This window comes from Bos grunniens, chromosome 10 (genome assembly GCF_055505025.1).
Source record: "Bos grunniens cultivar Pamir isolate PY7600 chromosome 10, Bosgru_T2T1.0, whole genome shotgun sequence".
Taxonomy (NCBI): domain Eukaryota; kingdom Metazoa; phylum Chordata; class Mammalia; order Artiodactyla; family Bovidae; genus Bos; species Bos grunniens.
In genome coordinates, this window is record NC_141174.1 from 46,630,576 (window position 1) to 46,644,401 (window position 13,826).

General features: G+C 36.7%; 1 protein-coding gene across 1 annotated transcript in view; it reads right to left on the bottom strand.

Moving 5' to 3' along the window:
* Positions 1 to 9,849: 9,849 nt before the first annotated feature.
* WDR72 (WD repeat domain 72) overlaps positions 9,850 to 13,826 on the bottom strand; it is a 225,558-nt gene continuing 221,581 nt past the window's right edge. Inside the window, exon 20 of the mRNA XM_086321014.1 lies at positions 9,850 to 12,185. Within this exon, the coding sequence (XP_086177140.1) occupies positions 12,130 to 12,185 (56 nt within the window). The 3' untranslated portion in view covers positions 9,850 to 12,129. The remainder of the gene's footprint in view (positions 12,186 to 13,826) is intronic.

Here is a 13,826-nt window from a genome sequence, read left to right on the forward strand (position 1 = left end):
ACCAGTTTCCAGAACTCTTTCATCTTGCAAAACTGAAACTTTATACCTGTTAAACAATAATTCATTTTTCCCTTTATACTTTCCTTCCTCCTCCAGGTAACCATCATTTCTGTCTCTATGAATTTGACTACTTTGGGTTCCTCACATAAGTGAAATCATATAGTATTTGTCATTTTGTATCTGGCTTATTTTACTTAATGTCTTCAAGGTTTTACTGTAGCAGAATTTTTAAGGCTGTAGCATGTGTCAGAATTTTTAAGGTTGATTTATATATAACTCACATTTCATTCTTTCATTCATCTATCAATGGATAAAATAACTTGGATTCCTTCCACCCTTTTCTGTTGTGAATAATACTGCTATGAACACAATTGTACAAACATCTCTTTGTGATCCTGCTTTCAGATATTCTTTTGGCTATAAACCCAGAAGTGGAATTGTTGGATTATATGATGACTCTATTCTGCATTTTGGGCAGCACCACTGTATTGCTTTCTACAGCAGTTGCACCATGTTACATTCCCACCAACAGTGCATAAAAGTTGCAGTTTCTGGACGTGCTCACCAGCACTTGTCACTACCTGGCTTTTTTTTTTTTTTATATAGTAGCCATCCATAATGTGTGTCCAGTGGTATCTCATTTTCCCTAATGATTATTGATGTTGAGTATCTTTTTATATGCTTATTGGCCTTAGGCTTGTTACTTTATCAGAAACAAATTCATCGGTCTCTTTTCCAGGGTTAATAAAAATGGTTATCCACCTTTTGGGAACAGAGAAGAAAGGAGTTGCAGTTGGGATGGGGCCATAAGTGTGCAGAGTTTTATCCATCCCTCCTTTCCAAGATGTTGTTCCTGCTATCAGTTAGGTTTAGTGTTCTGAGTCTAGAATCCCTCTTGATCACCCTGTTCAGGGAGGGAACCTCCAAGCACGGGCAGGGAGAGAAGCAGGATGGGAATTAAAGATATTAACTATTTCTTTGGTTTTCCGCTTTCAGCCATGCCTGTACTTTCACTTTTAGAGGTAACAGTTGACTCTAATTTCTGAGACTTTAAGGAACTCTGCAACACCAGTCAACGCACTTTTTGTCATCATCCCCTGTAGCATTTTTTACTTTTCAATTAAAAAATTTTTACTTTATTTTGGTTACTCCTTTTCACAGTCTCTCATTTTCCTCTGAAATTATGTCTTTTATCACATTATTTCAGTGGGGCTTCAGGAGAGGGTGGAGGTAAACGTGTGTCTTAAGTTTGCCACTTTAATCAAAACTCCCTCTCAGATCAGATCAGATCAGTCGCTCAGTCCTGTCCGACTCTTTGCGACCCCATGAATCGCAGCACGCCTGGCCTCCGTGTCCATCACCAACTCCCGGAGTTCACTCAGACTCATGTCCATCGAGTCAGTGATGCCATCCAGCCATCTCATCCTCTGTCGTCCCCTTCTCCTCCTATCCCCAATCCCTCCCAGCATCAGAGTCTTTTCCAATGAGTCAACTCTTCGCATGAGGTGGCCAAAGTACTGGAGTTTCAGCTTTAGCATCATTCCTTCCAAAGGAATCCCAGGGCTGATCTCCTTCAGAATGGACTGGTTGAATCTCCTTGCAGTCCAAGGGATTCTCAAGAGTCTTCTCCAACACCACAGTTCAAAAGCATCAATTCTTCGGTGCTCAGCCTTCTTCATGGTCCAACTCTCACATCCATACATGACCACAGTCCACCTTGACTAGACCGACCTTTGTTGGCAAAGTAATGTCTCTGCTTTTGAATATGCTATCTAGGTTGGTCATAACGTTCCTTCCAAGGAGTAAGTGTCTTTTAATTTCATGGCTGCAGTCACCATCTGCAGTGATTTTGGAGCCTAGAAAATAAAGTCTGACACTGTTTCCACTGTTTCCCCTCTATTTCCCATGAAGTGGTGGGACCGGATGTCATGATATTCGTTTTCTGAATGTTGAGCTTTAAGCCAACTTTTTCACTCTCCACTTTCACTTTCATCAAGAGGCTTTTGAATTCCTCTTCACTTTCTGCCATAAGGGTGGTGTCATCTGCATATCTGAGGTTATTGATATTTCTCCCGGCAATCTTGATTCCAGCTTGTGTTTCTTCCAGTCCAGCATTTCTCATGATGTACTCTGCCTATAAGTTAAATAAACAGGGTGACAATATACAGCCTTGATGAACTCCTTTTCCTCTTTGGAACCAGTCTGTTGTTCCATGTCCAGTTCTAACTGTTGCTTCCTGACCTGCATACAAATTTCTCAAGAGGCAGATCAGGTGGTCTGGTATTCCCATCTCTTTCAGAATTTTCCACAGTTTCTTGTGATCCACACAGTCAAAGGCTTTGGCATAGTCAATAAAGCAGAAGTAGATGTTTTTCTGGAACTCTCTTGCTTTTTCCATGATCCAGTGGATGTTGGCAATTTGATCTCTGGTTCCTCTGCCTTTTCTAAAACCAGCTTGAACATCAGGAAGTTCACGGTTCACATATTGCTGAAGCCTGGCTTGGAGAATTTTGAGCATTACTTTACTAGCGTGTGAGATGAGTGCAATTGTGTGGTAGTTTGAGAATTCTTTGGCATTGCCTTTCTTTGGGATTGGAATGAAAACTGACCTTTTCCAGTCCTGTGGCCACTGCTGAGTTTTCCAAATTTGCTGGCATATTGAGTGCAGCACTTTCACAGCATTGTCTTTCAGGATTTGGAATAGCTCAACTGGAATTTCATCACCTCCACTAGCTTTGTTCGTAGTGATGCTTTCTAAGGCCCACTTGACTTCACATTCCAGGATGTCTGGCTCGAGGTCAGTGATCACACCATCATGATTATCTGGGTCATGAAGATCTTTTTTGTACAGTTCTTCTGTGTATTCTTGCCATCTCTTCTTAATATCTTCTGCTTCTGTTAGGTCCATACCATTTCTGTCCTTTATCGAGCTCATCTTTGCATGAAATGTTCCTTTGGTATCTCTGATTTCCTTGAAGAGATCCCTAGTCTTTCCCATTCTGTTGTTTTCCTCTATTTCTTTGCATTGATCGCTGAAGAAGGCTTTCTTATCTCTTCTTGCTATTCTTTGGAACTCTGCATTCAGATGTTTATATCTTTCCTTTTCTCCTTCGCTTTTCTCTTCTCTTCTTTTCACAGCTATTTGTAAGGCCTCCCCAGACAGCCATTTTGCTTTTTTGCATTTCTTTTCCATGGGGATGGTCTTGATCCCTGTCTCCTGTACAGTGTCATGAACCTCATTCCATAGTTCATCAGGCACTCTATCTGTCAAATTTAGGCCCTTAAATCTATTTCTCACTTCTACTGTATAATCATAGGGGTTTGATTTAGGTCATACCTGAATGGTCTAGTGGTTTTCCCTACTTTCTTCAACTTAAGTCTGAATTTGGCAATAAGGAGTTCATGGTCTGAGCCACAGTCAGCTCCTGGTCTTGTTTTTGCTGACTGTATAGAGCTTCTCCATCTTTGGCTGCAAAGAATATAATCAATCTGATTTCGGTGTTGACCATCTGGTGATGTCTATGTATAGAGTCTTCTCTTGTGTTGTTGGAAGAAGGTGTTTGTTATGACCAGTGCATTTTCTTGGCAAAACTCTATTAGTCTTTGCCCTGCTTCATTCTGTATTCCAAGGCCAAATTTGCCTGTTACTCCAGGTGTTTCTTGACTTCCTACTTTTGCATTCCAGTCCCCTATAATGAAAAAGACATCTTTTTTGGGTGTTAGTTCTATGAGGTCTTGTAGGTCTTCATAGAACCGTTCAACTTCAGCTTCTTCAGCGTTACTGGTTGGGGCATAGACTTGGATTACTGTGATATTGAATGGTTTGCCTTGGAAACGAACAGAGATCATTCTGTCGTTTTTGAGATTGCATCCAAGTACTGCATTTTGGACTCTTTTGTTGACCATGATGGTCACGCCATTTCTTCTGAGGGATTCCTGCCTGCAGTAGTAGATATAATCATCTTATTATAGTTGTTATTTTTATTGCCAATCATTACTGTTAGTAATCCATACCCTTTTTTTCCATTTAAGGGAAAGAAAGGGACAGAAGCAAGAACTCTCATGAGAAATTCCACCAAGCTTTCTCAAAGGAAAAACAAGGATGAGCATGTCTTCCCAATTATGTTGTTGTTTAATATTCCTGATGTCATGGTCAACTTCCCACTTTAGCCCTTCGTTGACTCAGATTTACTGCTCAGCTCATCTATTTGCATATTGTTCCTAAAAGGAAAACTTTTCTATTATATACCATCCTCAATGGGAAGGCAAAATTCAATATACACGGTTTTGTTTTACAAAATCTTTCGGAAATTTATCTGCTTTTTAAGTTTTAGGATACTGCTTTAAAAGTACATATGTGTTTTGGTTTGGTCTCATTCATCACACTCATATAAAGCTATAGAATCATGGCTGTTAGAGTCATCTGATAATATGAAGACTGATAGAAGTCAGGAGGGAAGCTAGCTATCATTTTGTATAGGCTTAGATGGACCATGGCCTGTCCTATTCTGACATAAAACATTCCCAGAGGATTGTCTTTCAGAAGCCAGAAGAAAAACTATTTACTATTATTACCCAACAAATTGAACATTATTGTTTTCAGGTCCTGGCTACCAGAGTAATGCTGGGCTCATAATGAATGTGTTTGAGAGCTTTTATCTTTTACTTTGGGGGAATATTTTAAAAAGGATGAGATGATTGGATGGCATCACTGACTCAATGGACTTGAATTTGAGCAGACTCCAGGAAATGGTGAAGGACAGGGAGGCCTAGTATGCTGTAGTCCATGGGGACTCAAAGAGTAGGACACAACTGAGTGACTGAACAACAAGTATCACCCATGAACCTGGGGACAGTCTTGACCTTTAAAAAAACTGTTGAAAACTTTGAAACTAGTTCTTTATCCTGGGCGTACTCAGTTAACATGAAACATTTTAAAAGAAAAGACTTTTATGAAAACAAACTATTTAGCTTGTTTATGCCAAAATGTTCTCCCCAATCTGAGTTAAAGCACTTACTCAAGCACTGGAGTGCCATGATGCTTGGCTGTAGTTGAGATTTAAAAGCAGGCATTTTTTGGTATGTGTAGTAATTTCAATTATTTATACTATTATATTAAGTAATACTGTATATACATATGGTAGCTGAGAGACTAGAATTATTACTCCCAATATATAGATGAGAAAATTGAGGTTCAAGGTATATGAAACTACTTTTGTCATGCCAGATAGTAAGAAAGTGATGGAGTGAGATGCAATGCTAGTACTAAAGCATCTATGTGCAATGCCTGCTGCAATGCAAAATACCTGTATTAACTACATAGATATTTGAGGAAAGTGATCAAGAACATGAAGAACAAAAGAAACAAGGAATAGTGAAAACCAGGTTAAAAGATACCAAATGTAGAAACCACTCCTCACCTTTTGCTTCACCTGTGCCTGGAATGGTGTATATTTGCTTGCTATTGGGCACGTTGACCAACCACGTACAAAAAGAACACTCTGAAGAATCCCTCACAAAAGCTACCTGTGCTTACTATCACATGTCCTAGTTCTAGCAAAATGCCAGGAATTAAAGAAAAGCTCACTTCTCTTCAGTTTCTGATACTAAAGGAGGGCCCACTTATTTACATAAAGGTGGTCCTCCTGGTTTCACTTATGCCTGGGTGCAGGAGCCACCTGCTTTTGCAAGGGAGTGACCCTGCCCCCCATCTATGCAATGGCTCAACACTTTCTTTTTGTCTTCTGGCCTCAATCTAGGTGCTCTGGGCCTCTCTGCTCAGAGCCTTCATTTGATTTGCACATAGAACTAACTGGAATGCAGTCACCTCTAGTTAGGACAGTCAGAGAAAATGGCTTCATTTGGATAATGGAAGGAAAATCTCTCCACATTTACTAAATACTTTGACTCCTTAGATATTGCAAAGAATAAAGGGACAGACTTTCACCATTTCCCAATAAAGCTTAGGTAGTAGTGGAATAAAGCAGTGTTTTCTTCCTTTTTCTTCAAAGAAAGGCTTTAGCCTGAGAGAAGGTAAAGAAGGAAGATCCTAGTAAATAAAGAAACAGAAACCTAATACTACCAGCATGTACGAGAGTAGACTATGACTTCTGTATTAAGGGAAATGATGAATGTTTTCACACGATGTGAACAGCTTTAGCACAACCTTAAAATAGTATGTTAGAGATATGTGAAGACATAGAGAAATTTGCCTGTACACCTTAAACCTTTTCTCTTCCACAAAGATTTTTAGTAAATATATGCTTTGGTCTAGAGCTCAGAGAATGTGAAAGAAAATTTCTAGCCTTGAGTGTTGCTGCCACCTACATGGCAGGAAGACTACAAACAAAACCTAACCCATTTCCAGACATGCATCAGCCGTAGTATACTTGCTATGAAAACATACTTTAGAAATCCCCAAATTTGTTTCTTTATTTGACTATCCCAATCACAACTGAAGTGATAGTATATACTATTTTGATCTCACTTTGTATCTCAAATTCTTGCAGAAATTGGAGCAAATCGCTTGGTTTAGATTGGTGGGAATACACCAGTTGTATGGAATAAAGGCTGATCCAATGAAATCTTCCTTAATATCAAAACAATCCAAAGCGCAACTTGAGCCCTGTGACTATGACTGTCTTAGGTAGAGGATGAAGGCTCCCAATCTTACTGTCTGATAGTTTTCTCTCCCTAATCACACAAGCTCTAAAATACAAAAGGAAGAAATAAGTAAAATGTCTCCTGAGTTGATTGTAGCTACCATGTTCATGGTGCATGCTCAGTTGTGTCTGACTCTGCAATCCTATGGACTATATACTGCCAGGCTCCTCTGTCCATGGGATTTTCCAGGCAAGAAGACTGGAGTAGGTTGCCATTTCCTTCTCCAAGGGATCTTCCTAACCCAGGGACCTAACCTGGGTCTCCTGCATTGACAAGGAGATTCTTTACCACTGAGCCACCTCAGAAGACCCATTATAACTATGGAAGTGAAAGTGTTAGTTGCTCTGTTGTGTCCAACTATTTGCAACCCCATGGACTGTAGACTACCAGGCTCCTCTGTCCATGGGATTTTCCAAGGGAGAATACCGGAGTAGGCTGCAATTTCCTTTTCCAGGGAACTTCCCAACCCAGGGACTGAACCTGGGTCTCCTGCATTGCAGGCAGTTTATTTACCATCTAAGCCACCAGAGAAGCCCACTATAACTATAAATTGATGCAAATGGAGATAACATAAATGTAAGAAATCTTTAAATATAGATAGGAAAGGTTATTTCTGATAGGAAATGCAGTTGTCACTGCAGAACTATCTCTTTAAAAGTCTAAAGGAAATTTGTGATATGAAGAACATGTCATAGATCTTCTTTTTATCTTGGATGGCATCATCTGAGACTATGATGCTCAGTGACTGAGGCTATGTGAAAACACCTTCTCCCTGGAAAATACACATGTAAGATTGAAAAGCCGATTGATGACTTTACAGATAATTGCAATTAAAATAATTGCTAAGTGAATAAATGATAGGTTTTGTAACCAAGTACCAAGCAATTATTGCTATTACATCATGTTATAAATATTGGCGTTTTGCTGGCACTTGGCACTTTCCAGATTTAGGCATAGTGTTTACTAAACACGTACTAATTATCTTCAGTGTTAAAAACATTGTATCCTTGAATTAAAAGATCACTGCTACATTTACAGTTAGTAACATGTTGAAGACAGAAAGGTTCCCTAAAAAGATAATGAGAAAACATGGTTTGTGGAATTGAAGAAGGCGTTTGGGGAAGCAATGTCAAAAGGAAGCACCATTTGTGCTCAACATTTCCCCCTGTATACTGATAGAAATAAGCCATTTAAAGCATTTTCAATGGTCTGTGACTTTGGTTTTCATATAGTATTAAAAAAGTATATCTTACTATTTGCATGCTTATAGTCATGTGCATGATGATGGAGTTGTCACAATCTATTTACCTGCAATATACTTTCTGGGATAAAAGTTATTTATCCTAGACTTAATGAATAGAGTCTAAGACTAGAAAACAACAAAAAATTCAGTTCAGTTCAGTTCAATCACTCAGTCGTGTCCGACTCTTTGCAACCGCATGAATCGCAGCACGCCAGGCCTCCGTGTCCATCACCAACTCCCGGAGTTCACTCAGACTCACATCCATCGAGTCAGTGATGCCATCCAGCCATCTCACCCTCTGTCGTCTCCTTCTCCTCCTGCCCCCAATCCCTCCCAGCATCAGAGTCTTTTCCAATGAGTCAACTCTTCACATGAGGTGGCCAAAGTACTGGAGTTTCAGCTTCAGCATCATTCCTTCCAAAGAAATCCCAGTAATCAAGATAAATGTATTTCAATGGAATATTTATAAAAATCAAAATAATGCAAAAAGCTTGACACTGAAATCTTCAATAAAGTTGGGATCTGCAAAGGTCTGATGAGGGTGAGAGAAGTGAAAGAGGGGTGCCAGGACAGAGCTCACTATAGTCCCTGCCCTGCCAGTGACATGAAATGACACATGCTGTCTTCAAGGGTCACAGTTGAATAAGAGTTTCCCGTGGCATGCTCTTACTGGAATATCTGTTAATTTCCAGTTTACAGTTTTACCATACATGCTATCTGTAGGGTCTTTGTTGATGAAATCAGTGTGAAGTGGTCTGGGGACCACTGAACATGAAGCCATGTAATTTCATCAGAAAGATATCTACTTAACAAAGTTTTAACTTGGCAACTTTTTAAAATTAATTCAAATTAATTTTGAATTAATTTTCACAATTTTGAAAGTATTTTACATTGCTAACTAAGTACATGTTTACAAAGCAATGACTTCCATATGAGATTAGACGCAACTGAGCATTTTACATGTAAAAGGGCATTTTGTGGAGAACCAAAGGATATATAGTACTACATTTAAATAACTGTGTAATAAAAATGTATGCAATATAGAAATTTTAAAACTACATGAATGAGTCCAGTCTATGAAAATAAGACTTTAAAGTCAATTGGAATTAATACATTCTGAGCCTTCATTTAAAACATCTGGTATAAAACTTAAATTTTAAAAGTTCAATTATTATAATGTGCCCTCCAAAGATTGAAGAGAAAGTATATCTTTTCTAAAAAGTTCATATGAATAATTATAAAAGGCTTTTAAATACATCTCACTAGAAGAAAATGTACAAGGAAGGAAGTAAAAAATAACTCAAATACTACCTTGAGATAGAATGTTAATACTTAGTAAAATATTCCCTAGCATTTTTCACTTTCATGCATTGGAGAAGGAAATGGCAGCCCACTCCAGTGTTCTTGCCTGGAGAACCCCAGGGATGGGGAAGCCTGGTGGGCTGCCGTCTATGGGGTCGCACAGAGTCGGACACGACTGAAGCGACTTAGCAGGAGCAGCAGCAGCATTTTTCTAATAGTGAGATGTTCGACGTAGTCTTGACTTAGTTTCTAAAATAGCAACAGAATATTTCAGGCCTGAGGCCACCATTCTATGTTTATAATGCTGTAAATTTTACCATATATTTGAGCTGTTTTACAGTGTTCAGATTGCTTTCCATAAACCACCTCATGGAGGGCCTCTGGACGAGCCCTGTGAGGGAGTTCTCCACATGAATGGGGAAGCGAGGCTCTGAGAAGCAGAGCAGGGACACACTGCCTGGACACATGGCAGTGAAATCTTGACATGTAAACCTAGATTCTTCCCTTATGCAGTATAGCCAGTGTGTGACTCCACAATGCGTAACAGATCCCGGCTTGCAAATTTGAAAATATGAATTCCATGGAAGAAAATATATAATTATAAGCGTCATCAAGATTATTACCAGAAAAGAAACTCAGTGTAATTTTCAAATGATTTATTAATTACAGTAACAAGGAAGACTCTAAATACAAACAGTTTCTTTTGCTAATATAATTACTGCATTGTTACCTAAGACTGGATGTACAAAAGGATAAACACTTAGATAAGAGGTAATCAGTTTTGAGTTTCTAGCTGTGGTACCCTATGAGTGTTCTATTTAATTGTGTGGCAATTTACTATTTCAAATTCTCTTTGCAACAGAAATTCCTGAAATATATTGAACATAAGTCAATATCATTATTTTTAAACAGACTAATGGATCTGTATCATAGATACACTTGCACATGGATATTAGGGAATGTTATTTAAGTGTCTATCTCTAAAATTCTCATTTTTAGGAATTAAAAGTTTTTATATTTAATGGTGTTGTTTCCAGAATTCATATTAATAGAAGGAAATTTTAAGGAGTCATTTGATAGGAATTTTTAAATTTTAGCAACTATAAAATGTGATACCAACAAAATCTTTAAAATCTCTTTTAGTGATGCCAGAGTTATGCTACTTCTAATTTCCTATAGCTAGTGACATAATAAAACATTTATCAAGGGTTCAATATTGATTTCCTTGGACCTGAAAAAATGCTTAATATGGCAACTATTTAAACTTATTTTTATTCTTCTTTGAAAAAAGAATAATAGAACATTGCTATAAAAACAAAGAAGTTTATTTTTAATAAGCATATTTAATGGTTACAACTACTAAAATTGCCCTTTTGAGAAGATATATCTTTATTTGATATTACTATCATTAAAAATATTTTAGGGAGTACTCCTTGTAATGGCTTTCAGAACCAGTACACAGCATGCAAGAAACTGTTCTATTGCTTAGCTTACTACCTTCCTTTTATTTTGAAATTTGTTCTAAGTGGCTTTTGACAATTCTCAGAGGTTGAGGAAAGTACATACATATATATAATTTTTTCAAAGGATGATAGTTTTCCATCATTATTCATTTAACAATATGTTACTGAAATAAAACTCAAAAGTAATTCCAAGTAATATCATCTTTTAGGGCAAAAAACAACAACAACAACAACAACAACACATATTTTTATCTATTTTTAAAAAGTCACAGTCACCTGATGTCTAGTTCTGGTATATTCACTTAGGTCAGTAATTAATTGTAACGTCCTTAAGGGCAGAGACCACACTATTTCAATTTTATAGTTCTGTTCTTTAATCTCCCCCTATACCTTGCTCTTTGCATCCTCCCTTGCACAGAATCTGATGCTGGTGCCCCAAAAAATGTTTGTTGAAGTGACTAGAATTTCCCTATTAGATAGATATATAAAGATATGTATCATATATTTAACATATTAATTCCATTTTTCTATGGATTAGTCAATATTTGTACTCGTGTGCACACTAATAATCTTCTTTGTGATTTTCTATAAATTCAGGAATTATACAATATAAATCACAGCAAATAAATCAGATCACTGAAGGCCTTAATAGATCAGCACTCTATGTCTGTTCCTGTTTATATTGCTTCACATATTTTAGTTTGAGAATTCCTGCTTCTTTCTGGGAATAGAAAGTCAAGCTTCTTTCTGGGAATAGAACTACCAGAGTTTATACTTAATAAGGATCAATCGTGATGTGTTATCAGTAGTTTCCCCTTCCCTAGCTCACATCTATATGGCCAACAAAATCAACCTTTAGCTAAAGACATTAGCCTCTATGTCATTAGAAGTCTAAATTAACTTGACTGCACAAGATTGGTCTCTGTTATACTGTGTATCACTTATTTGGGCTAATTGATGACTAAATGGAATTGGCTACTTTGTTGACAACATTTCATGCTTAAAGATGAGATTTACTATAGGATGATTGATTCAAATTAAAGCATCTACTAAAACATAAATGCCCTCACCTAACAAATCAAACAAATTTGGTAAAGTTTTAGAGTAAGTACATTTAAGCAACATTAAATTTAAAAGCATTGTTTGTTATATTGTTTAAAAGCAAATGGGATTATATAATTCAGGAACTGTAAACTGGAAGAAAAATCTAAAGTGGTATTAAATTTGTGTCTGTGGGCTGCTCTACTTGTTGGAATCACAAAATGACAATGATTTCTTAAAACTAGAGGAATTTGAATATTTTTGATCAGTAATGACTCTGAACAAAGTACTGGCAAATCTACCACAAATTAATAACTAGACTAATAATAACATAGCTTATATATACAATGATAAACAAATGGCATGTTTGGGTTTTCTTAATTTGTCCAAATCCAGTTCCTATCGATGAGGTTACAATTAGCACAGCTTGCAGGAGCACACCTTTTCTATCCATAAATGATGCTTTCGTTTACCTGGAAAGAAAACAGATTATCTTGGGTTATATGGTGAAATGCAGAAAGGGAAGGAGAAAAGAAGGGTAAGAGGAAGGGTGGAAGAGAAAGGAGGATGAAAGGAGGGAGAATATGAAGAAAAATATAAAGCAAGAAAGGGAAGAAGGAAAGAAGAAAGCAATTACTCGTAATTTCTACATTTATTTCTCTATATAAATAAAATATTAATATAATAAAGAAATTCTTATAAGCCAAGCCTCAGGTAACTATTTTAATTGCACATCTTATTAATATTTTTTTAATCACTGAGGAAGATCAGCAGTTGTCAACAAGATAAAGTGAGTTTGAAATTAATACATTTCCATAAATTTCAAGCAGTTGAATTGTTCTTGGAGAAGCTCACCATGGCAGTTTTAGGACAAAATGGTATAAATATCAGTTGAAATATGGTTTGAGCTATAGCATTCTTAAAGAGAATGTATTTCTCAGAGTGCAGGCTAAAAAAAAAAAAATCACTTGATTAAATTAATTTGACTAGAGCATTGTGCCTCAGTTAACTACTTCTAAACACATTTATATTAATAATGTGACCAATCATAGTAACTCCCATTCCTATTGGCAAAAACTCAAAAAGCTGATTATTTACTTTAGGTAAACCAATATTCAATATTGTATTATATATGTATTACATATATATGCCCAGAATTTTATATCCTTTAAAAATTATTAGATTAATGCTTTTTCCCTTTTGGTAAATTATTTAAAATATTGATGTTGTTACACACAACTGGAAGATAGAGCTTACATGTTTTTACCACTGAAATTGTTCTTACTTCTTCTAGAACATTTTTTTTAGCACTAGTCATGAGAAGTGTGTTCTTGAAGGCTATGACTGATGGGCTGCTCACACATTCTACATTTTTTCTGCTTCATGCATCATCATCAGCCATCTCCAACACTCCACTCCTGAATCTGTCCTACTTTCTGTTACCTGATTTTTGCTGGTGATTCATGAGCCAGAATAGTATAAAAAAAAAAAAAGCTTCGCTTTTCACAATGTAGTATCCTCTACGAAACAGTAAGAAACCTAGTTTTATTCATCAGATTCATGCAAATATAATATTGATTAACAATGATGTATGTAGATATACACACATAACGTGCTATATAAAAACCACTAAAATGTTCTGTTAATAGCAGAATGCATACTGATTATAAACTACTTCAGAATGACATAAAAATGCTTATCTGCAAATGCATTTTTTTTGTACTTCCAAACCCTTCTTTGTCACTATTATTTTCAGCTGAAGCCACATTTAAGTGCACTATCCCTGGTGCACTAGTAAGTAAAATGCTTAGTTTTCCAAGCCAATAAGCTGATAAAAGCTCAAGGTTTCTCATTAACACTTGTATAAAATTTGTGAACCTCACACCATATTTTTTAAGATAAGGGGCCAAGAACATGTTTTTTTTAATATTCTGGAGATCAGGGATTGGACTATATACAATCACTGTGCATTAAACAGTTAATAAGAAGTTAGCCAACAAAATACTAAACTGAACTATTTTTGTGATAACATCTTTCAGATTCAGAAGTGACCAGGGCTTAAAGAACCAAAGAAAGAAAGCCTAATGGCCCTAAAAACACAAAAAAGGGAGCTG